Raw genomic sequence first — 25,724 nt, forward strand, 5'->3', positions numbered from 1 at the left:
TAACGTAGGCAGGAAAACACGAGTGGTTAATATGAGGTTTCATTTACCTGTTCTTGGATATCATCATCCCCCGTTCTACAGGCATACACACCACATTTGATTAGGATTTATCATCCAGTAATTTTATAATTTACTGTAGTTTCGGTTTGATGTGCAGATATTGTCATGCCTCAGAACCACATTTTTGATGTGCTTTCGAGACCTTTCACATGACCAGAATATTTCTGCAAGATGCACTGAAAGACATGAAACATTCCACACTAAAATCTTCATATAGCTATGCGGGTATTGTAGCAGAATTTCAAAGCTGCAGATTAAGCTGTGTCTTTTAGGCCTCGTTCACACAAGTGTAGTTTACACGTTGCTACAGTTTTTGTTTTAAAGTTGGCGGGAAGAAAATGAGAAAAGAAAAGGGCAGCGTCTTTAAGGGCATGTTAACAGACAATAAATAGAATGATATTAATTTACACCAAACACCTGCAACTGCTCTGTCTTCGACTATTTCCTGGTGATGGAGAAATTTACCGTATCTTTGCTTGTAGCCTGTGACCGAAGGCAAATATTCTCACCAGCAATTAACTACTGATCATGATCTCTCTCCCTACCTTTTATTATCTAAACACCCTCTTCCTTCCCTTAGCAGTGGATATGTTCTGGATCTGTGTTTGCCAAGTGTTGTCTGTTAAGGCTGTATTCAGTGGGTACAGTTAAAAAATACACAGAAACACATGCGAAAAACTACATGTGTTTTTACAGCATTTGTCACGATTTTTGAGGCAGTTGAGTCCTTATTGCAAAAATGCTTGCAGTCTCTGTATTGTAACTGTATTTGTAAATACGCGCTTAGGCTAACTTAACACTGGCGAGTGCGATATGGGCCGTGAATCACGGTCACATATTGCGCTCCCCACCATGTGAATTCCCAGAGGATGCAAGGAGTTTTCATGTCAAAACATCCTTGCATCACTTCGGGGATGCAGAAATCCTCCAGTACGGCTGACAGCCGTGGCGGAGGATTGCAGAGTTTTTCCCATTGTTTTCAATGGGAAACCTCGCATGACGTGCACTTTGCACGTTTTGCGATGCGGCCGCTGGCCGCATTGAAAACATTGGGCGATGCGAGAGCATGTAGAAAGATAGAACATGCCGCGATTGGTTTCCTGCATGGTGGTGCCATGCAGGTAAGCATCTCTCATGTGTATGACACCAATCAAAAGAATTGGGTTCATATTTGTGCGAGATTTGTGTGTCTCGTAATGCACAAATGTCACATAATTTTCTTACCCGTGTGAAGGCAGCCTTAGAAGGCAATATACACTTCTTCAAAAAAAAAAAATCAAGCTCCTGGAAGGAGTCGTCGGAATTGAATGAAACTTTCTTAGTGTGATTGTAACATTGATATAAGTAAATGATTACAATATCAGAGCAAAAAGACATTTATAGCGGAAAACTGAACACTTGAAGGGAGGCTCTAGTCCCCTGTTCGGCTGTTTCTACCTTAGATGAAAGATGTGATATGAATGGGTAATGGGATAGGTTCCATGTGGTATCCTGCGGCATATCGGTCCACATTTGCTGTAACACCTTGCAGGCTGTTAAAGTTGGCATCCCAGATGATCCCATACATGTTCTACTCGCAATAAATCTGACAACTGGCCAGGCCACAGAACTGTGTCATTCTTGTGACACCCTTGTGTGTGCGGCCGAGCATTATCCTGCCTCTAGGAAGCCACCATGAGAGGCAACACTGAGCTGTTATTGTCCTTTGTACCACTACTAGAGGTGACTGTTGTATGCCGTGCCCCCCAGGCTATCACACCAGCAGTGGGGGCAGTGTGCCGCTCCACAGCCAAGGCTGGATTGATGCATTCATCCCTAAGTCTCCAGACATGAACACGGCCATCATCAGTGCTCAAACTGAATTTAGATTTGTTCTTGAAGACAGCCTGGTTCCACTTTGTAGAAGTCCAGTTTCATTGTTCACAACACCACTGCAAAGGAAAGCAACGCTGGGTGTCAAAGGCAGTCACATAATAGATGTTGTGAGACCAGATGTTCTTTAGCCAAACGCCTGGAACAGATGCAGGGGCCTGTAATGATGGTGCCACATATCTGGATGGCGGACAATGAAACAGTTCAAGCTGCTCCTGCTTGCTGGACAATCGGGCGACCCTTTCTACTGGTGGTCTGTCCAGGGCATCCTGAGCCTGATCACCTTGTGTGCCCTCACACATCCACTGGTCCCAATACCTCCTAACAGTCTGTTCAGAACGGCCCAGATGGTGGGCAATTCTTCGATACGACCATCTAGCTTACCACATTCCAATAATGGACCCCCTTTTAAACTCTGTTAACTCGGCAAAATCTCTTCAGTTGCGTCTAGTGGTCAACAAGCTCTACACAAGCAGGAAAAGAGGTCACTGCACACATGGAGCCTCCGAGAGCCTTTTTATAGGCCATGGGTGGAGCCACTTTTAGGATCTCAGGTAGCAAGACCGTTAATCTAATCACACCACAACTGTAATCATTTGTGCGCCTAAGATGTAACTCCTTCTAGAGGCTGGATTTTTTTTTTTAATGACATGAGTGTATTATAGTGGGGAGTCACAGCCTGGAATAGATCTGCATCACGCTTTGAAATCAACCATTGGCATCTGTACAGGAAGGAGAGTCCAGGAAAAATGTATGAGAGACTGCCATACCCAAAACTGTAAGGGTACTTTTACATTGACTGATAATCGCCCAAATAATTGCTCAAACAAGCGATTTACGGGCGACGGTTGTCCCGTGTTTGTCTATGAATGATTGCCTGTAAACTGTGAATTGAAGAAGGCGGCTGTAAGAGATCTCCAGTGTGTTCCACCTCCATTCAGTGAGCGACTATCACTACTGTGTGAAATCACAGGAGTAATAATCATTGGAATGGATGTTGGCCACTAAAGCTTCTGACAATCGCCCAATGAAAAAGTAGCCCAAAAAGCAATATGTAGGAAAAAAAACACAGATAACACCATAAATAACACACAGTGATAACTGTCTGAATATAGATAATGTGGAAGGCGTTATCTGCATAATAACAAAGTGGTAATTCTGAGTACAGCTGATGTAGTAGATGTCATCTGCAGTCCTATGCAAATTAGGAAGATGGAACAATACCTCTGCAGCGCCACCTATTGGAATGCAATATTCCTGCAAATTAACGTCAAACCCTTAATACAATCATTGTTATGACATAGATTTACAGAAATGCTGACTTCAAATAGGTAGCGCTGCAGAGGTATTGTTCCTTTTTTTTATTTGCATACTTTCAAGTGGAGCATGGATGGCCTTATAAGTCTTCTCACACACCTAGTTCCTCTCCTTAAGGAGAGATGATACCCTTCCCGACCTGCAATCCTTTAGAGCACCTCAGATAACACTTGGTGATAACTCTCTGGGGAATGTCAGATCCCACTGACTGGAGTATAAGATGCAGGGACTTTTTAGCCAGCTTTTTTCCTTGCTTAAAAAGTGTGTTTCCATAGTCCAAAAATATGCTGTATTACCTTATCACCTGCCTAAAGCTTATAATGCTGACATGTGCATGTTCTCACAGAAGCACGGGTTTGCTGTTTCTGCAGGTTTATGTGAAGATTCTCAGCAATTATTTGATTCTTCTGAAATTGAGGTTAGTACCATAGCCAAACTGCAGTTACTTTGTTATTATTAATTCTCTCAACTGTTGTTGCTGTTCAGACCTACAACAGAAGAGGGAATTACATACACACTGAACACGTCGCTGTTCACACCAACAAACAGCAACCCCACGCAGAAAACTCATGCATACAAATATTAAACAGAAGCTAGTGTAAGTGTCCTCACACCAAGGAAAATAAACGTCCTACACCGAACTGACATAAATGGAACAGTATCAGGCATCACCCACCTGACAACTCACATGACATCGGATGTCTGGAGGCTGCACTTGTCAAAGGAGAAGGGGTCTGCATAACATGCAGATGGGGGAATACAGGTATCCAGTCCGTCCTCGGGGAAAGTGGGAGAAACGCTTCAAACTATTATGCATCACACCAAGCTTTGAGTGGGAGTGAGATAGAGAATGAATAAATGGCCAGCACCCTCTACAAAGAGGGGCTGGTATATATATGCAGCAGACCAGTGGTGATTGGCTAGCTGGAGAAATCCACACCATAAGCCAGCCAAATCAGCCACACTTGCAGCAGTGTGCTCATGGAAACCCATAGAACTACAGGTCCCAAGAGCACAACGTGACACAGAAGCACAGTTTCATTAGTCAATTGTTTCTGACAAGGCTTCTGTAACTTTATGGAATTTATGCTAAACAGAATAGAGTTGTCGACTACACTCTTTGTTCTCGCATAAATGCTGGAAAGGAATGGAAACGTCAAACAGAGATCTGATTGGTTTCCCTTTGACTAATGAAAGTCTATGGTTCTGTTCAGGGTTCCACCTAAGGCTGCCTGTCCATGGGTGTTGCGATATCCCACGGCAGACCTCCGCCACCCGGGAGCAGGAGCCGTCAGACGGATCTCCGCAGTCCGCATATCTGCGGGAAACGCAATTCAAACCCGCCCGTGGACAGGCAGCCTAAATCGTGCTTTTGAGGATTCAGATGTAACTCCTTGTTATAGGTAAGATTGTGTTCACACCATGTTTTTATTTATTAATCTGTCAACAGAATAATTTGGTGTAAACCATAGAAATCTGCTAGTGACCCTTGCTTAAAGGGGTTGTCCGGCCACACAGGGTAAAAATTTTTATAATGCTGCTGCTTTCCTTTCAGTAAGGATAGTAACACACAGCATACAGGGGCTCAAACCGGCCGGCAGATCAGCTGCAATGTCAGTTTCTTACCTTAGATTCTGATCTTCACTGCAGCTTTCAAAGATGGCGCCTCTGTGCTGCCTTCCCACAATGCTCTGCGCTCTCCCTCTTCTGTGTGCGCGCTCTCGATGGTAGTAAGAGACATGAAAAGGCAGGATTTCCCTCAGCTCACGTCCTAGCCCCGCCCATGACACGCCCACCTCTATTGAACTGATCTACAGTCTCTCCCCGCCCAGGCCCCCCCCCCTGCTGCATACTATAATCAAAGGGGGTGTGGCCAGGGGAGACTGTTATACTCTCATGGTTCACGATAAAATCCTACCATGAGTGTAAACAGCAGCACAGTGTATAGTGAATGGAGAGGGGCAGGGGAGAGCCAAGAGAGAACTCTCCTGCAGCCCCCCACTGCAAAGCTACCTACTGCCCCCCCCCCACCCTGCTAAAGTAAAGTAAAACAAAACATTTCCCCACACACACATGCCCTCATAGTGCCCCTCCCACAGCGACCCCTCTCACAATGACCCCCCCCCCCCCCGGACTTCTGTCAGCCGGGTCCCTGCACACACACACACATCACTGCACCCCCCCCCCCCTTGCATACATCCATCCATCCATCTCTCCCTCTCCACCCCCCCCCCCCCCCCGCGAGAGCCCGCCCCTCCACTCATTCTTACCTTGGAGATGAAGAGCCAGCAGCCACGCCTCCCCTGCAGGCAGAACTGAGCTTCCCAGCGGCTGAAGTTCTTCTGCACATGCGCAGAGCTGTGCCGGAGAAGCTTGTCCCCGTCATCCCGACAAGAAGAGGACAAGAGACTTGTCGGAACCCATGGCAACCGAGGAGCAACACAGGGGGGGGGCAGCCCAAGAGGTAAGTGAATAACTTCTGTTTGCCTAATTTACAATGCACAATGTATATTACAAAGTGCATTGTATTGGGCAAACAGAAGTAATGAGACCTAATGTTTATGGCCGGACAACCCCTTTAATTTAACGATCACTCAAATGTCCTTTCTCACAATAAATTGGGGCCCTTAACCTTCATCTTCTTTTAGACTCATTTCACATTGTTGTTTGTTTGTTTTTTTATAAACACACCATGATTTACGTAACGTTTTTTCAAGGTGTTTTTTGTGTGCTAAAAACCCTGCGGCTACATGGTATTTTAAAGTGTATATTGAATACAAAACACTTTGTGGCATTTTTTTTTTGTCAGTGGCTTTTTGTTTTTCAAAATGTAGCATTCTCTGGGTATGACCACTTTCATAAGGCAGTATTTTGGTTAGTATTTTGCATCAGTATTTGAAAGACAAAGTCTGAAATGGATGTAAATATTGAGGAGGTGAAAACGGTTTCTTTTAGGACACTTTCAGATGAGCATATTTTTACTTCATATTTGGTCTGTTTTGCATACTGTAATATGGAGCTAACTTAAATCTATCTACTGTATGTACTCGAGTATTAGCCGACCCGAGTATAAGCCGAGTCAATACGTTTTACCACAAAAAACTGGTAAAACTTATGGACTCGAGTATAAGCCTAGCTATACTAGAGTATATACTAGGTAAAAAAAAACCCGCAATACTCACCTCTTAGCTGGCGCCTGTGACCCCGGCGCGATGCTCTCCCCGGCAGTGCGGCAAGCTGCTTCAGACTTCTACCCTCTGTCCTCTCCCTGGCTCGGTTTTCAATTCCCCCGCTGTCAGTGCTGTGTAACTAAGCGCTGTAATTGGATTGAGCGCTGGCCAATCACAGCCGGCGCTCGCTAAACCTATCACAGCCATTCAGTCATGGCATTCACTGAATAGCTGTGAATGATCGAGCGCCGGCTGTGATTGGCCAGTGCTTTATCCAATCACAGTGCTTAGTTACACATTGCTGACAGCGGGAGAATTGAAAACCGAGCCAGGGAGATGGCAGCGGGGAGAATTCTGAAGCAGCTTGCCGCACCGCGAGGGAGACCATCGCGCCGGGGACACAGACGCCGGCTGAGCGGTGAGTATTCCTTTTTTCTTCTTTTTACCTCACTTGAGTATAAGCCGAGTGGGGCTTTTTCAGCACATTTTTTTGTGCTAAAAAACTCGGCTTCTGTATTTGCACTCATTGGTATTTTGTGAAGGTTAAATACAGATTCTTATTAGAAAATAAAGGCCCTTTTACATGAGCCAATTTGTTTGGAGCAGATGCCTGACAAGTTTTCCCAGCCATAGTCGTTCCTGTGCTTTTACAGTGGAATGAGCATCACTTGTCAATGGAGGTAGAGTGGGGCGGTGACAGACTACTGTATTTTGTCTCTGCTTTGCATCCTTAAAACAGAAGTGTGTCCTGACCTGACCGTGGGTCTCCTGACCTGAACTCCATGCATCGTACACTACTATAATGTTTGGAGTTCGGCTCAGAAGACCCACAGTCAAGCCAGGACGCACTTCCGTATTAGGGACGCAAAACTGAGGCCAAAAGATGTCAGTGTGTCACTGGTCTTATGCTCCTTTCTTGCAGGGTTTATTGCTTTATGAGAGGGATCCTGATTTGATATTACTGATGTTTAGATTATATGTCTTAGTTAGCCAACACAAATGATCAAATAAAATTCCAGCAATACACCGGATTTAAAAAAAAACAAAAAAAAAACAAACAACAAAAATTGCATTCTGTGAGTAAGAAGTAGATTAAAATGGTCGTGCATATACTTATGTGTTGAAAATATTTGTCATTCATAACTCTTACATTTATGGCATATTGACAAGATATACCATAAATATATCCCTACGGCCTCCATTGATCATTAATTTAAAGGACTGGCACTCCATTTCTCATTATTTTGTTTTTATTGGTTGAAAACCATAGCATTGTTATTTCTTTGTCAGATGCAGGAGAATAATGGTGCAGATGAATCTCCGAAGAATAGTTTGTTGTCTGCCGTAATAGTAATAGACGTCTCCTGTCTTGAAAAACAAATGGTATTATTTTTAGATAATATTGACACCTCACAACCTCATATTATTCATTGATCTATTGCTGCTAAGCAAAATTACAAACGAGAAGTTCTTAAAACACATTCTAATTAAATTGTATAAGCCTACTAGCTGCTTCATAGTGAGCTTTTTCTCAGCTGTGTTATTGGATAACACAGTGAAGACCTCAGGTATTGCTCCTGTCACTAGGAGATGGACACTAAGCAAAAGAAGAATTAACTCCTCCTACCAGCCATACATTGTCACGTCCGCGGGGCGCTAGGGCACCGCGCCTCAGCACAGATGCAGGGAAGCGTCCTAACGAAACCCCAAAAACACAATATTTGCTAGGAAAGTTTACACCACACCAGAACTCCAAGGGAAAGTGAACTTCGAACTGAACTCATGGGAAGACATGACTCACAGGCAGACATAACAGGGACTGACATACGACCCAAAACACTCACACCTGCATACGTAGCCAGATGGAATAGTTATAGAATGTACTAGCTATTAGTTCGTATTTTGGCCAAGATACTGAAGCCCACCGACAAGGGTCCTCGTCTCGTGGGTCCCTACTCTCACAAGACAAATTCCACATGAATTCTGCCTGCATGCAGGACAATCGTCTCAATAGGGATGGCCCAACACTAGAACCTACAGACTTAGCTCGCTTCTTGATAGTAATCGATCCAAACAGACAGGACACAGTTTACTCCAATACACAGGGTGATGCATGCCACACAGAACAGGACTGTTCATGTACCACATGTCTGGCCACCTTGTTGTATTTATCCTTGAAAAAGAGGCCTTGGGAACCTCGAAACGCGTTGCCACATCTACTGTACCTTCTATTTGTTGTGTCTGAATGAATAAATTTGTGATTCAAGTCCGTAGACATAAAGAGACTTTCTTCTGGCTTTGAAACCACTAAGGGGGGCCTCAAGGAGGGACCCCCGCAGCAGTTAGTAAGTGCTCCTCCTACATTATTTCATTCATTTGGGAATTGCACATATTTCCTGTGAGCATAGGTTCCTTTTTTCTTTCACCTATGTTATTTGTCCTGGATCGTTATATGCCTTCTGGTGCTTGGACTACTTGCTCTCCACCCTGGTGGATATAGGAACCACAGATTAATCCCTCCCACAATCCCTGTAAGGACTTCCACACAAGCCTATGGTCAGCTCTTTTGAGCATGTCGGTGGGCCAAAGGTGAATCCTTATTTTCTACCATCGTCATTGTGTTACAACAATTTTTTCCCTTTGGAGCGCCATCCCTCTAATATAACTGTTTCTTGGACGGTTTATTATAGTTCACAGGGTGACAGAATTCCCCTACTGAGGATGGACATAAAGGTTGCTCTAAGTCCCCTGCTGATTTCCTGCCTCACGAAGGCAAGATGACACAGAGAAGCCCTAATTTTTCTGTGATCCGTCAATGAAGATTCTCTCACTGTAATTCCCTGGGCTCCTCTTCCTCACCAAAGGAAGGTGAGAAATGACAAAGGATCATGCTGGACATCTAGGGGATGGATATGTGGCACTTTCCCTCCAGGGAAGGTAATTTGCATGGCGCGTCCCCATCCTCTATAGTCCGCCTTCTTCCTCCTCCCTTTGGTTTACCCACACCATTTGTGCTGCTCCGCGGTCCGATCTGGCCCTCTCACAATCTGAGCGAGGTAATAGAACTATTCGCTGCAGACTTTTCAGGGGGGCAGGGTCTGCTCTCTTAGATGGGGCCATGTCACTTTTCCGGGCAGTTTTGACTGCCTGGTCCTTGTAGCCTTTCATGGTCTTTTCCAGTTCTTACGGACCATAAAAGTGTAGAATTTCTTTGTACAGTGAAAAGACTATCAGCTAGACAAGTACGATGGGCTTTGTTCTTCTGCAGATTGAACTTTATTGTGTCCTACCGGCCCGATTCCAGAAATGGCAAGGCTGACGCCAATGATGTCATTGAATGGCTGTGATTGGTTAACCCAGCGCTGGCTTTCATTGACTGAAGCGCTGCTGGATTGACCAATTAGAGGATTAGCTTGCTGGAGGCGGGATATTCGAGCCTCTCTTCCAGGAATAAATGCTCTGTCGGCGTGGAGGAGGACGCAGCAGTATGCAGCAGCGCCGCAGACCATTGTGAGGACCAGAACGCCGGCAGTAGGCGAGTGTTGATGTTTTTTTTTTTTTTTTACATGTAGTGTAGTTAGTTTCCCCATTGAAATGAATTGAAATGCCTTTAATCCGGAACGCATTAATGGCAATTCAATTTCTTTCAATGGGGAAAAGTGATTTGACGTTTTGGGTTAAGAGCTCCGAATTACACTTGTATGCCAAGGCACTACTGTACTTTATTGTGGATCTTATCCTTCTAAAGAAATGACTATCATCCTGGTTACAGTGGACTAATTCACAGAAGGGGCAGTCAAAAAGTCTCCAAAAGTATATATTAAAGCCCTATCACAGAGGGGACTTAGAATAAAAGAATACATTTTTTAAAGTGGTATATTAAAATAAAGCACACTAGGGCACAACAAATAACACAGATACACGTAAGTCGTTAGATGCACGGTACGACTGATTATTTTAGGACAAACATTAGTCAATCATTGGAGATATATATCAAGTGATCACTGTAGTGGGTCTCATATGATGTATCTATATCTTCGCATGAACCCAAAAGAGATTGACGTGATAACTTGACGATATAACCCTTTAATTAGATCCACTTGGAATCTTGCCCGAGAAAAGGGAAGTTGTTATGTGGTATAACAATAGGTCGTTGTGGATCTATATAAGAAGGGTTTTGTCTCCATCAGCTGGTCAGCTTCTGATTAATTTGTGGTGTTTTTTTACCTAGACACCATCAGAAGTACTGAGTTGCACAGCTGATTGGTAATTTTTACACTATCGATAGTACTTAATTCCAACTCTTCGAACCTCTTGGTGATATAGGAATCGAGGTGTTAAACTCCGATTACAGAATTGTTGAAATCTAGCACTGTCAATAATACTAAACTTCAACTCTTCGAACCTATTGATGATATAGGAATCAAAGTGTTAAACTCCAATTTTTAGGACTGTTGGACTCAACGCTATATTAGGTGGATCATCAGGAGTGTTACAGAGCTTGAATGTCGCTTGTTAGGAGTATACGTAGTAAGATTAGTAATACAAGGGAGAGATTGTTTAGGAGTCTACATAGACAGAATTATATACCAAGGAAATGTATGTCCTAAGAACAGGATCAATTGCACTTCCAGATATGGTTGAAGGTGACCACAATGAGTCAAAAAAATTTTATTGGAGAGATGAAAAGCTGCCTATTGTTCTCACAGGTCAAACTCTTTATCAGATGCAACTGGAGAGCTAGTTTCTTTCAGCATTGAATTTTGAAGTCATACAGCCCTCACCGAACCCTTCTCAATAGTGGTCAATCTGGAGGGGGCCTGACTATTTGCTGAACTGGTCAGATGGTTAAACCCTTCTCTGTAATCTATAGCAGAAGGGCCCCAAGGCAAAGATGCCCTTTAGGGGTTATTCAATGCTGAAAGAAACTAGCTCTCCAGTTGCATCTGATAAAGAGTTTGACCTGTGAGAACAATAGGCAGCTTTTCATCTCTCTAATAAATTTTTTTTGACTCATTGTGGTCACCTTCAACCATATCTGGAAGTGCAATTGATCCTGTTCTTAGGACAAACATTTCCTTGGTATATAATTCTGTCTATGTAGACTCCTAAACAATCTCTCCCTTGTATTACTAATCTTACTACATATACTCCTAACAAGCGACATTCAAGCTCTGTAACACTCCTGATGATCCACCTAATATAGTGGTGAAACGCGTTGAGTCCAACAGTCCTAAAAATTGGAGTTTAACACTTTGATTCCTATATCATCAATAGGTTCGAAGAGTTGAAGTTTAGTATTATTGACAGTGCTAGATTTCAACAATTCTGTAATCGGAGTTTAACACCTCGATTCCTATATCACCAATAGGTTCGAAGAGTTGGAATTAAGTACTATCGATAGTGTAAAAATTACCAATCAGCTGTGCAACTCAGTACTTCTGATGGTGTCTAGGTAAAAAAAACACCACAAATTAATCAGAAGCTGACCAGCTGATGGAGACAAAACCCTTTTTATATACCACTTAATAACATTTATTCTTTTATCCTGGTTACAGTGGACTGACTCACAAAAATGGCTCACTTTATCTCAATCAAAGAGATTCCCACAGCTGAACACACTGCGGAAATGGTGATCAGGGAAATGTTTAGACTTCATTGGATTCCTGATGACGTGGTTTCGGACAGAGGGCTTCAGTTTTACATCCAGATTTTGGAGGAACTTCTGTATGGCCCTAGTGATCACTGTTAACCTGTCTTCTGCTTTCCATCCCCAGTTTAATGGTCATGCCGAGAGAACGAATTGGACTGTAGAGCAATATCTCCGCTGTTTTATTTCTCACCTCCAGGATGATTGGGTGGATTACCTACCGCCTTGGAATTCACCTATAACAATGCCAGACACAGTTCCTCCTCTCAGTCCGTTTTTTAAAATTACAGAATACATCCTGTCTTTATTCCGGGCCTGCCTGTCAATACTCTTGTTCCAACCGTCACCCACAAACTGACGGCATTACAAGAAACCCAGAAAAAGTTAAGAGGTACTACGAGAGACCCAAGAGAATTACAAGCAAGTAGCAGATAGACAGCATAACGCCTCTCCTACCTTTTAGGTAGGACATAAAGTATGGTAATCGACCAAAAACTTAAAGACACATGGTACCCACTCCCAAGCTGGGGCAAAAGTTAATTAGGCCATTCCTGATTACTGCAAAGAGAGACCAGGTGTTATTCAGTCTGGATCTTCCTGACAGCCTGAGGATCCACCTGGTTTTCCAAGTGTCACTCCTTAAACAATTTAAAGAAAATCCCTTTCCGAGAAGGACTCAGCCACCAGTGAATGTCCGAGGCGAGGAGAAGTACGAGGTGGGAGAAGATCCTGGACTCTCGGAATTTTAGAAAAAAGCTACAGTACCGGGTCCAATGGAGGGGATATGGTCATGAGGAGATATCACATCTGTCTCCTGAGACCTGTGGTACTACAGGAGCCCTGGAGTTCTCCTGCTCAGGTGTGGGGAATTGTGCTGGCTCGACATGTGTGTGTTTTGAGTCAGCCAATCACTCCAGGTCAGTACATATAAAATCTGTCTTCCCAGGTGTGGGTGTGGTCAGCTTTCTCTGTTCTCATTCTCTGGTGTAAGCAGGTTCTATGTGTGGTGGCTGTAAGAAAGGTTTTGTTTGGTTATGTCGCTTGACTCCTGGCTAGTGTAGAGAGTCTCAGGGGGGCGCTATTACTACTAGGGGTCGCTGTAGGGGGTCACTATTACTACTGGAGGCTACTGTGGGATGTCACTATCACTACTGGAGGCTACTGTGGGATGTCACCATTACCACTGAGGGCAACTGTGGGATGTCTCTATTACCACTGGGGCCTCTGTGGTATGTCCCTATTACTACTGGGGCCGCTGTGGGATGTCCCTATTACTACTGGGGCCGCTGTGGGATGTCCCTATTACTACTGGGGCCGCTGTGGGATGTCCCTATTACTACTGGGGCCGCTGTGGGATGTCCCTATTACTACTGGGGCCGCTGTGGGATGTCCCTATTACTACTGGGGCCGCTGTGGGATGTCCCTATTACTACTGGGGCCGCTGTGGGATGTCCCTATTACTACTGGGGCCGCTGTGGGATGTCCCTATTACTACTGGAGCCGCTGTGGGATATCCCTATTACTACTAGAGCCGCTGTGGGATGTCCCTATTACTACTGGAGCCGCTGTGGGATGTCCCTATTACTACTGGGGCCGCTGTGGGATGTCCCTATTACTACTGGGGCCGCTGTGGGATGTCCCTATTACTACTGGGGCCGCTGTGGGATGTCCCTATTACTACTGGGGCCGCTGTGGGATGTTCCTATTACTACTGGGGCCGCTGTGGGATGTTCCTATTACTACTGGGGCCGCTGTGGGATGTTCCTATTACTATTGGGGCCCCTGTGGGATGTCCCTATTAATACTGGGGCAGCTGTGGCATATCGCTATTACTACTGGGGCCGCTGTGGCATGTCTCTATTACCACTGGGGCCACTGTGGCATGTCTCTATTACCACTGGGGCCGCTGTGGCATGTCCCTATTAGTACTAGGGCCGCTGTGGCATGTGTGCATCTGTCCCTAGGGGCAGTAAGGGCCCTTTTGGAGCGATGTCCCCACTCAGGTAGGTCTTTGGTCATCTTGTAGAAGATAGGGAGAGGTGTAAATTGGTGGTTGTTTCACCTGGTGTTCCCTGTCTTTGGTAACATTTGTGTGGACCCGGTGCTCACTTGCCCACACAAACATAACAGGAGAATTCCTGGGCATCGGCCTCCAATGTCTATGCTGACAAGGGAGCTCCACCGCAGGTACCCAGGAAAGCCAGCTCCTGGGATGTCCAGCCATCCTGGAAGTACCCAATTTGCTGTAATTGAAAAAAAAGCGTAAATAGGCACATGTCGTTCTAAAATCCCACTATTTATACAAGGGAATATTACTATAACTTCTAAAAAGTCTTTCTTCATACAGTAAATGAATTTAGGAAATTCTAAAGCTGCTTTACATCATATACTGAATATAAGTCTGTTACCTTGCGCACCTTATCAAAAAGATGTGTGAAATCACAAAGGTAGTGGCCTAAAATAAATGCAGAGAAAAGCAATTGCCCCCACAAGTTAAAGGGAACCTCTCAGCACCTTTGAGTCCCATAAACTACATAATGGGACTCAAAAGTGAAGGAATGGGGGCAATGATTGTGCACATAGGGTGAATAGTATGATGGAAGTACTGTAGTATGACTAGTATAACATATAGTATTCATACTAAGTGCATACTCATACTCCAAGTTTTCAGTGAGAAGAACACGGCACCATGGCCCGGTCACAGCCCGCAGTGATTGCTTTAGCACGTCTGCTCGTTTCTAATCAGCATTGCGTACTGCCATGCTGGTATTAACCCAGCAACAGTGTCCAGCTCCATCCCTTGGTTCAGAGAGTGCGGTCTCCCGTATTGTCCAAGGTTAATGCTCGCTGCAAGGAGCCCTATTTCTGTTGGTCATGATCTCTTATGCGGTCAGCAGTACTGTAGTGTGGAAAAAGCATTAGATGGGCAGTCCAGCACTGGTTCCGTATCATTCGTAGCAATACTCATGGCTGTTTTTGGAGCGTAAATTTGCCTATAAAGTCATTATTGTGACCTCTGGGCGCAAGCATTGTAATGGAAGAAGTACAGTTCCGAAACTTTACAAATAAGATGAGCGTTTTAATAGTTTGAAACAATTAACAGAAATAGACGACCTGTCATTTCTGGACGTGCCTGAAGATGGCAGTGGTGAGCTGAGCCCTACCATGTTTGCAGCAATTAATTCCATTCCAAATCCACAGGTACAGTCTGCCAGAGATGGAAACAATGTAGAGGAAGATCATCCTAACAGAGGAGAGAATAGGGACTTCAGCAATGACCACACACAGATGCTTGGCTTGTTATTTACAGATGAGAGCTGTAAACATAAGCGAAAAGAAAATGAACTCTGTATACAAAAGACTGATGAGGTATGGTTAGCACAAGGCGACCAGGCTCAGGACGCTTTCCACAGACCACAAATAGAGAGAATTCTCCGATTATCCGACAAACACGAGCAGCTCCAACTGTTTCATTGACCTCCATCCAAAGACAGCTGGATCCATCATTATAGACACCTGTGTCTGAACCATTTTCAGGCATTTGGCTGAAGGTTATTTGGTCTCACAGCACCCATTATTTATATTGCCTTTGACACCCACCATTGCTTCCGTTTGCAGTGGTGTCGTGAATGATGAAATTGACCAATGGAGTGGAACCAGGTTGCCTTCAGCAACGAATCCAGGTTTGGGTACTGACGATGGCTGTGTTCGTGTCAGGAGACCTATTTGTGAGCGCCTCAATTCTGTTTTTGATGTGGAATAGCACACTGCCCCCCCCATCTGGTGTGATGGTCTGGGGGGGGAGACTGTCACCCCTAGTAGTGGTATGAGGGATAATGACAGCTCAGTGATATGTACAGGACATCCTGCAGCCACATGTGTTCCTCTCATGGCGGCTTCCAAGAGCCATTTTCTTGCAGGATAATGCAGGGTCACAATAGATAGTTGCCAATAGAACGCGTGGGACCATCCGGACGCCAACTTCGAAGGCATAAGAGTTTGCACGCTCTCGAGGCTCATTTACAGCAAATGTGGACTGATACGCCGCAGGATATCATATGGAACCTGTATGCCTCCATGCCTGTCTGTCTCACATCTTGCATCCAAGCTAGAGCCGGTACAACGGGGTACTAGAGCCTCCCTTAAAGTGTCCAGTTTTCCGCAATAAATTATCTTTTTGCTCTGATATTGTAATCACATACTTATATCAACAATACAATCACACAGAGAAAATTTCATTGGATTCCAAGAACTCCTCCTAGGTGCTTCATTTTTTTTTTCATAATGAGTGTATTGTAGGAGTAGAAGACCTGATATAACAAGACAGTGCTGCTAGATGGCAGTACGCATCTGTATTAATCATGTTAGCTGAAATGAATGTCCCGTTTGCCAATCCCATATTCCCTGGCATATAAGTGCTCACTCTCTTGTGGCTTATACGGAAACAGTAGGGTCGGGCTCACAGGACCGTATCTCACAGAGTGCAGGCTACAAGATATACGCGTGCGCCGCACACTCAGTACGCAATGACATTCCATACTGGCTGCATGCCACCCATCGTCATGTACTATCTTGGCGTGTATGTACAAGTAATACATGCCAAAATTTAAAACATGCTGCGTTTGGTACCATGTTAGCCAGTAGTGTCTCTAGTAGTAACCTACAATTCACAGCTAGAGGTACTAAGGAAGACTGCAAAGAAACTCCATCATACCCTACACAAGGATGACCGTCTGAAAGCCATATTCCCGGAACCTCCCCTCCTATGTTACAGGCAGGCAACCTCCTAATTTGAGGAACTTTATAATCAGGAGTGCATTGCCCTCAGACACAAAAGGAACTTATCCCTGCAAAACCTGCTTACATATACTGACCGTGGACAGGATACGGATCCCCAACACACAGCAGGACTATAAGATCCCGGGGACATTCACATGTTCCATGTGCAATGTAGTGTACCTGATCCTGTGCAGTAAATGTCCTGTTGGGGGGCTTTATATCGGGGAAACAGGACAAATACTGAAAGCCAGGATGAAATCTCATCGCCACTCAATTAGAGAGGGAAAGACAGAATTAACTGTGGCAAAACATTTTTGTGGTCACGGACACAGCATAGAGCAGATGAGAGTTATCATACTGAAGGGCAACTTTGAATCACAGTGTCACAGAAGAATTTAGGGGTATAAGATTATGGCCATGTTTGATACCCTTAAGAAAGGAATGAACCCCAGCCCGGGATTCTTGCATAAGTGGGGAATATGAACGGTCTAAAGGAGGTCAAGACGGGTGTCCTCTTCCCAATCATTGTTTGTTCTCATAAAAATTCAGAAATTGATTGAAGAATTTTGCCATCCCATAGGTGGTGCTGTTGAGGTAGTATTCCCATCTTCTTCTATGTGCATTAGAGATAAGAGACATCATAAAACTGTCACATTCTTCAGCTCAGTGGACTGATATAGTATTTATCTCTCTGCTCAGATTGGCTTGTGTTATTCTAAGTCTCAAATTTCTGTATGTGAACATTTATTTAGATCAAGAGGGATGTCCCCCTCCCCTCTGCATCTGTATGTTATATTTGTGCGCCATCCAAACTGGTTTACCTCAACAGCCTGGCGAAGGGTCAATAGAACCTGAAAGCTTGCTGTAACATCTATTTTTGTTAGCCTTCAAAAGGTATCCTATCTACAAGATGACTTGGTTCCTCTTACTGAGAACAATCACAGTTTTTTTTGATAAAATGCTGAATAATTTTCTGACCTGCTTTATTGCTGAAAGGAATACTAAATCCTTCTAGTGCTGTTTGTATGTCTTTGTAGGATATGCACCGACACCTTGTTGGTTTGTCAGGTGAAACATAAAGTATAACGAGATCCAGCATGTCCTCACAATAAAAACCGTGTTTTATCGAATATTCGGCATAAAACATGTTGCCAGTAATAAAATGCTTACGCATCTTGAACTTGGTTCCTTCTTAAAACATTGCTTTAAAAGCTGACAACAGGTTTTATTGCAACATGCTTTATGAACATTCAGTAAAAGCTGATTTTAATGTGAGAATGTGCTGCATCTCTTTATTATTTTTTTAAGTAGCTAGGTTGGCTCCATATCACCTTTCTCTGTTTCTGTCCAACAAAATCTAGAATGGTATACCAGGCAGATCTCGATTGAGGTTAAATGAATTGTCCGATCAGTTTGAGGCCGGATTCACATGACCGCAATATACAGTGAATAGAACCCATTGCTTTCAATGGGTTCGTTCAGAAGATTTGCTTACACAATTTTGCAGCGCAAAAAATATTTTCCTATGCATTTATGCAGGCTAACAGAACATATGAAACTAATTAACTAATTAGACTAATTAGCCATTTCAATATACGGGACCGTGACTGAGGTTTGTGTGCACGCAAAAAGTGCCACAAAAAACATACATACATGTGCAAATATGCAAATTCTGATGCACAATAATGTGGCGTAAATGCGCTTGTGCCTGTGTAAAGCCAACGTAACCCTTTACTATTTCTCCTATTAAAGCATTTGTCCGAAAGTTAAAAAACAAGGAGCAGAAGAGCAGAATATGTAATAAAAATAACATATTACTTATCTGTTAAATCTTGTGATGCTCCAACTTCTATGGTCCCTGCGGTGGATCAGCATGACGGCACAGGAGCATTGATGATGGAGTAGCAAGGTGTTTACCATATGAGTGAGAGTAAAATTTGCCTACCTGAAATTTGCTTCCTGAGTTCGAAGTAGCAACCAGGGTTTTATATCCTAAAGGCCATTTTACACAGAGTGATAACCATTCAAGTAATCAATAAATGCTTTCACGGCCGGCCAATATGCGCTGCCATCTGAGCTGTCTTTCCTCCCCCTCATCGTCTGTCATCTCCCCTCTGGCTGTTTGCAATGGGAGGGTGGGTGGAGCTAAGCTCCCACCCCTTGTCTGCAGCCAGCAATGGGAGGGGGCAGTGCTTAGCTCCGCCACCTCCCATTGCAAACAGCCAGAGGGAAGGAGAGTGCAGAAAGCCGGTGAGGGGGAGAAAAGTGGAAAGACAGCCCAGATGGTAGCGTATATCGGCCGGCCGTGAAAATGGCGGCCAATATATGCTTGTGTAAAAAAGCCATTATGGATAGATAACCTTTAGTACAGCAGTTATTGACTGATAGCAGTGTTATTGAAAAAAATTATGTGGTTTTAGCTAGAATGTTAGATATTGAAATAGCCAGAGAGCAATATCACATTCTGAAAGTGCAGGCAACTGCAGGGAATGATGGGATATCGCAGGGTATTCCGGGAGGATGCAGTTCCATAGTGCCTGTCCAACCCTGTCAAAGGAATCTGTGGATTCGCACAACAGTTTGGGGATTTTTTTTACTGGGTCTTATTCACTAAAATGGTCATTTTTACTGAGGGGAGGGGAGTAAAATTGATTTTTAAAATAAAATGTACTTTGGCATTCGTGGTGATAGGTCCTCTTTTAAAGCTTTTATTAGATATTTGTTTCCTGAAACAAATGTTCTATATTGTTAAATTATATGTTGCTAATAACCTGCAAATAATCATCTTATAGAAGTATATTTTGCTTTAGATTGTACTTTTGTTATACTTAGTATCACTTACTTCCCTTTTTAATGAAAGTTTTGCAATTACTTCCTATTTCTTTACCCACTGTATAACTACAGGAAACACTGCCAGAAAAGGATTTGACCGAGAGAAGCACTAGAAGTACACCTTCACTGTGTAATAGCTTTGGATGGGTTCCCAGTGATAGCAGCCATCTTTACAATGTGAAAGAACAATCAATTACACAAGAAACATTTCAAAACTTCAAGTAAGGAAACTGTGTTATTAAATTTTCTATATAACAGTCAGCAAACATCTGCTACCCCATATCAAGATAAGGCTGTATTAACCCTATTCTAAAATGGATTTATTTTGTATTAAAGGAGATGTCCCGCGCCGAAACGGGTTTTTTTTTTTTTAAACCCCCCCCCCGTTCGGCGCGAGACAACCCCGATGCAGGGGTTAAAAAAACCACCCGCACAGCGCTTACCTGAATCCCGGCGCTCCGGTGACTTCTCTACTCACCGCTGAAGATGGCCTCTTCCTCCGTGGACCGCAGCTCTTCTGTGCGGTCCACTGCCGATTCCAGCCTCCTGATTGGCTGGAATCGGCACGTGACGGGGCGGAGCTACACGGAGCTACACGGAGCCCCATAGAGAACAGCAGAAGACCCGGACTGCGCAAGCGCGGCTAATTTGGCCATCGGAGGCCAAAAATTAGTCGGCACCATGGAGACCAGGACGCTAGCAACGGAGCAGGTAAGTAAAAAACTTTTTATAACTTCTGTATGGCTCATAATTAATGCACAATGTACATTACAAAGTGCATTATTATGGCCATACAGAAGTGTATAACCCCACTTGCTGCCGCGGGACAACCCCTTTAAGTATATTGCATGAATTCCAAATTTTGAATTAAATGTTACCAAATGTATGTGGACATCCCTTCTAGTAAGTTTAGTTATCGTATCCGTACCCCCATTGTTAATGGGTGAAAACAATCAATAAAGTAAGGCCTCACTCACATGGTTTTATGCTTATTTTTTTACATGCAGTACGCAGCGACTGCGCATGTAATCTAGAACTGCTTGTGTATAAAAGCTCAGTGGCTTCCACTTGTCATTTATCAGATTTCCTTCTATAGCTGCCCCAGTGTTTTGTAATATACATGCAGAAAGGGAATATGTGGGTAGGGATAACTAGCTGATTAGTGGGGGTCCGACCACTGGAACCCCAACGGAGTCCCATGTCACTTGTGAAACTCGCAAAAGGAATGGAGAGGATACATGCAAACTTGGCCACTGCTCCATTCATTTCAGTGGGAGCACTGAAAATAGCCTTGTTCAAGTGCTGGGCAATATTCATCACTTTCATCAAAACAAATGTGGGACACATAATTTCTTTTGGCAATCGGTGGGGGCCCCAGTGATCTGGTTCTCTCACTGATCAGCTAGTTATCCCCAATAACCTGATGTCACCGGAATACCCCTTTAAATTTGAAAATTAGTAAAGAAACATTTACTGTACTTAAGAAGCCATCTAGAGAACAAAACACAAAAGTTCCCCTATTAAGTACTGCTGTATAATAGTTTCTTATAATAGCAATACATTTCTTAATTTCTACTGCAATTAGTGGTGGATCATCATTACAGTACATTTAAAAATGCATTTGTAGTTTGGCTGTGTTGTTTCCATCTGCCATATTGATAATACAAAAGGTCGCATTAATGTAGAATTAATGGAGCAGAAATCTGAATTTATCAACGTATTTATATCCATGTACCTCACAGTGAGAAGTCAACACTTACTAAAGGTGACTGTAAGAATGTCAGCAGGAATGATACTTCGTATTCACAGACTAGTCTGTCCCTTCTTGAACTAGTAAAGCCAGCTAGTGAAGTTTCCAAAACTGCTATTTGTGATATAGAAGTTAGGGAAAGACAGAGAATTTCCAACAACAGTAAGTTTTTTTTTTTTGTTATTTTTCAATGTTTTTTACTTTTGCTAAATTTTAACTGTTGTGACGTGAATTATCAAGAGGAGGGAGTTATATTACCTACTGACTGTCCTCTGCACTGTTGCCCTTCAGATATGCTGGTTCTTGGCCAATACGGCAGATGAAATCTTTTGACTACCTAATACCCACTGTCCATTAATAATGTGTTAGACTACGGCCATGTTGAACCTGCTCTCTGATTGGCCAGCACTGCTTACGTGATTGACAGCATGCATGCAGACATTAGCAAAATAACTGGCACCCATGACAGGGGCCAAATCTTATAAACTTTTGTTATCGCTGATTGGCGGGCCAGGAGAAACACCTCTCTGTCAACCAATTAGTCCATGAACCTCAGGAGATGCTAAAGCAGAGAGAGAAGGAACACTGAAGTATTCCCAACAGGCAAGACCTAAGGGACTTTTTGCAGTGACATGATTCACCAAGGAAATCACGACAGACAGCTTCTAAGAGAACTTCTGTACTGACAGGCAAGAGGCATGCATGTTGCGGATAACACACCCCAATCTGCTACCCTGATTGAGGCCAAAAGAGTAGCCTCTGTTTCACCGCTATAGTAGATTATATTATTCCATGCAATGGTATACAGTAAAAAACCTACACCTTTTTTGTAATGAGACTTTCTGGGTGATGGATGTCACTGTCTGCCTGGTATCCATCAGAGGTTTCCTTTCTTTTACTTTACATATTAAGAGATTTTTCCTTTGTATATGTTAAATGGAGACCATAATTATGATGGGAACGTAGCCGTACCTCTTCTCCTTGCCATAGTTTCTTGCTCCATTGCTCCAGCATTCCTAATATTTGGTGTGTGAACTTTGATCTTGCAAGTAAGCCTTGTCTGTGACCCTTACCTTGGTCTATTCTTACCCTTACCTTGGTCTAGTCTTACCCGGACTCCATATACCTCTGACTACAGTCATCTTCTAACTGTGATGAGTTCAACAATATTTGCCGCTCTTTGCTGCTTTATCCTGTGTTGTCATATTTACTAGTCCCCAAAAGAAGCAACCCTGACATTTCTTGAAATCCTAATCATTCTAGACATTGACATTATTTGAGACCAGTTGATCAAACTTTATCATTACAGTTTTTTGTCGGGACTAATAAAACGTATAATGAGCTGGGAATGTAAGAAAAGAGAAAAAGCAATACTCACCTTCTTAAGTTTTTTTTTAGTCCCAGAAATCCCATATATGGCCTATGATGTAATTATACATCATAAGTCACAGAGGGTATGGAACGGGCACGGGAACTAAGCCCACTCCTTACTTGGCAGGTGCCAGCTGTGTTTCCAGCCCCACAATGTCTCTCCACCCACATTATGATTGCGGGGTGCTGATAGATCGTCATGGGAGCTGGGCACCTAATAAAGGCCAATGAATGGTTTAACTCACTTAACTTACTAAAATAAAAAGCACAATATAATGCCATGCAGAAGTATAGTAGTATGTTGTACGAGCGCGTTCTACTAGTGGGACGAAAAAGTATAATTAAGTTTAATAACATTTCTAAAAATAATTTTTAAAATATTTTGTTAAAACTATTTTTCCAATTTTCCACATGCAAAAAATCTAAGCAAAAACATAAATCAACATAATTAGTATTGCTGCGCTCATAAAAGGCAGAACTGTTAAATTATCACATTATTTATCCTGCATGTCAATGTCGTAATATAAAATACAGAATGCCAGAATTTCTTTTTTTGGGTACCCCGCCGACCAAATAAAATTTAATAAAAAGGGTTGTAAAAAGTTGTATGGCACCAAAAAAACTGCAAAAAACAACCCCACAGACAGTTCAATTAAAAAAGTTACTGTTTGTGCCTCACAATCTGTAGAAAGTAATTTTTTAAGTTTTTAAAACCTAGTAATGCAACAAAAAAAAGTATGAGTCTGATAGCGCTGTAATAGTAATAATAATGACTCACAGTACAATTAATGGTGCCATTAATTACATGCAACTTGCCCAGCAAAAAGCAAGGCCTCATATAGATATGTTGCTAGAAAAATTAAAAAAAGTTATGTATTTTGAAAATTGGGGATGAAAAAAAGCAAATGCAAGAAAAGTGGAGGTGTGATGTACTGATTAGTCCTTTCCATCTTGTAATATACAATATATTTAACTTATACAGTTATTTTGTAACCATAGATGATATTGCGAACGAGCAACGACCATCTGCACAAGCTTTTAAGGAACAGGTAAATTTCAGCTTTTTGCTTCTTTCTACAGTGTCATGTCATATTGTTACACTGCAGGATGTTTTTAAGTTTTTTTTTTTCTTCAAGAAATCCAAGCAAGTCATGATTTGGATATTTCATAGATTATCTGTAGCAATTCCTGATGCACTAGAAATCATTAAAGGGGTTGTCTAATCAAAATAATCCCTTTTCTACATTTAAGTAGACCTGGTGACACAGTCCTCCTGCAATTTGTTGTACTTCCTTCCATGGGCTTCACATTGAGCGATGATTTTTAGCAAGATTTTGTAGCCTGTGCGGATTCAGCCTGATAGTTATATAATTTGTAGCGTAGTAATACTAGTACTACGTATTAATTAGATCATGTAATACACATTAAAACGAGAAAATCACTGTAGCAGGAGACTTAAGGTCTGAAAAGAGCTTCACTGAGTGTCTATTTTCTTTCTAAAAGATAACTTTTATTAGATCAAAATAAAATAAAACCAGCCTATGGCTAGGAAGTGAACAAACACAAAAAATGAGGACACAAGCGTCCAGAAAGTACTACGCTTGTATCTACAGTAACAGCATAAATGATTGGCTCAATAGCCAATATACCATATATACTCGAGTATAACCCAAGGCACCAAGTTTTACCCCCCAAAACTGGGAAAACTTGTTGACTCAAGTATAAGCCTAGGGTAGGTTTATACTCAAGTGAGGTCCATGCATTATTGCTTTTAATGGGGCCGCCGCTGCTGCCGGTGGTCCCATTGAAAGCAATGGGCTGCGTGCAGTGATCTTTGGGGAAGGGCTTTAAATATAAGCCCTTCCCTGAAAATCATCCGTAACATGAGTAAAAAATAAAAAAAATACCTCTCTGCCGCTGTCAGGGCTCAGGCAAAACTGCATCATCGCCGCCCCTCCATCCCACCACAAACTGCATCATCGCCGCCCCTCCATCCCACCACAAACTGCATCATCGCCGCCCCTCCATCCCACCACAAACTGCATCATCGCCGCCCCTCCATCCCACCACAAACTGCATCATCGCCGCCCCTCCATCCCACCACAAACTGTATCATCGCCGCCCCTCTATCCCACCACAAATTGCATCATCGCTGCCCCTCCATCCTACCACAAACTGCATCATCGCCGCCCCTCCATCCCACCACAAACTGCATCATCGCTGCCCCTCCATCCCACTACAAACTGCATCATCGCCGCCCCTCTATCCCACTACAAACTGCATCATGATCATCATCGCCGCCCCCTGCCCCTCCAGGGCCTGCACCGACGGAAGAAACAGGATGTAAGTGCCACCACCCAGGAGGCCCTGCATGCCTCAGGGGACAGAGAAGCAGCGGTGCAGAAGCTTACTCACCGCAGCCACCAAGGAAGAAGTCTCTGTAGCGCCGCAGGGGTGAATCCAGGCTGTCACCGCCGGAGTGGTGAGTGCAGCTAATCAACCACTGGGGGCGTCACCTGGCTACACACACCACTTCTGGCACGGACAACACAGCGGCGCCCGGCGTGCAGAAGAAATGAAGAACGGTGATATCAGCCCACCGCACCCAGATGAACGGAAGAGACCGGTGAATAGGTAAGCAGCATGGTTGGCACCGTATTCACTCGAGTATAAGCCGAGGGGGGCTTTTTCAGCACAAAAAAATGTGCTGAAAAAGTCGGCTTATACTCGAGTATATACGGTATATCCCAAAAGGGAAAATTAATTTATGCCGAACGATAATCTCTCACTTAGAATACAAAACGCTTATCCATCAAGTGTGAAAAAAAATGAGATGGATAAGCTAAGTAGTAAATGGTTCAGTTGATCGGTTCTACGTGTTTCAGCTGTAGTAGTGCAGCCTCATCAGTAACCATTGATTAAA

At 43.3% G+C, this 25,724-nt stretch overlaps 1 protein-coding gene across 1 annotated transcript in view; it reads left to right on the top strand.

Moving 5' to 3' along the window:
- ANKRD31 (ankyrin repeat domain 31) overlaps positions 1 to 25,724 on the top strand; it is a 107,274-nt gene that overhangs the window by 15,489 nt on the left and 66,061 nt on the right. Inside the window, exons 7-9 of the mRNA XM_066604889.1 lie at positions 3,621 to 3,667; positions 19,753 to 19,901; positions 21,423 to 21,592. Coding sequence (XP_066460986.1) covers positions 3,621 to 3,667; positions 19,753 to 19,901; positions 21,423 to 21,592 — 366 coding nt within the window. The remainder of the gene's footprint in view (positions 1 to 3,620; positions 3,668 to 19,752; positions 19,902 to 21,422; positions 21,593 to 25,724) is intronic.

Source organism: Eleutherodactylus coqui, chromosome 5 (genome assembly GCF_035609145.1).
Source record: "Eleutherodactylus coqui strain aEleCoq1 chromosome 5, aEleCoq1.hap1, whole genome shotgun sequence".
Lineage (NCBI taxonomy): Eukaryota > Metazoa > Chordata > Amphibia > Anura > Eleutherodactylidae > Eleutherodactylus > Eleutherodactylus coqui.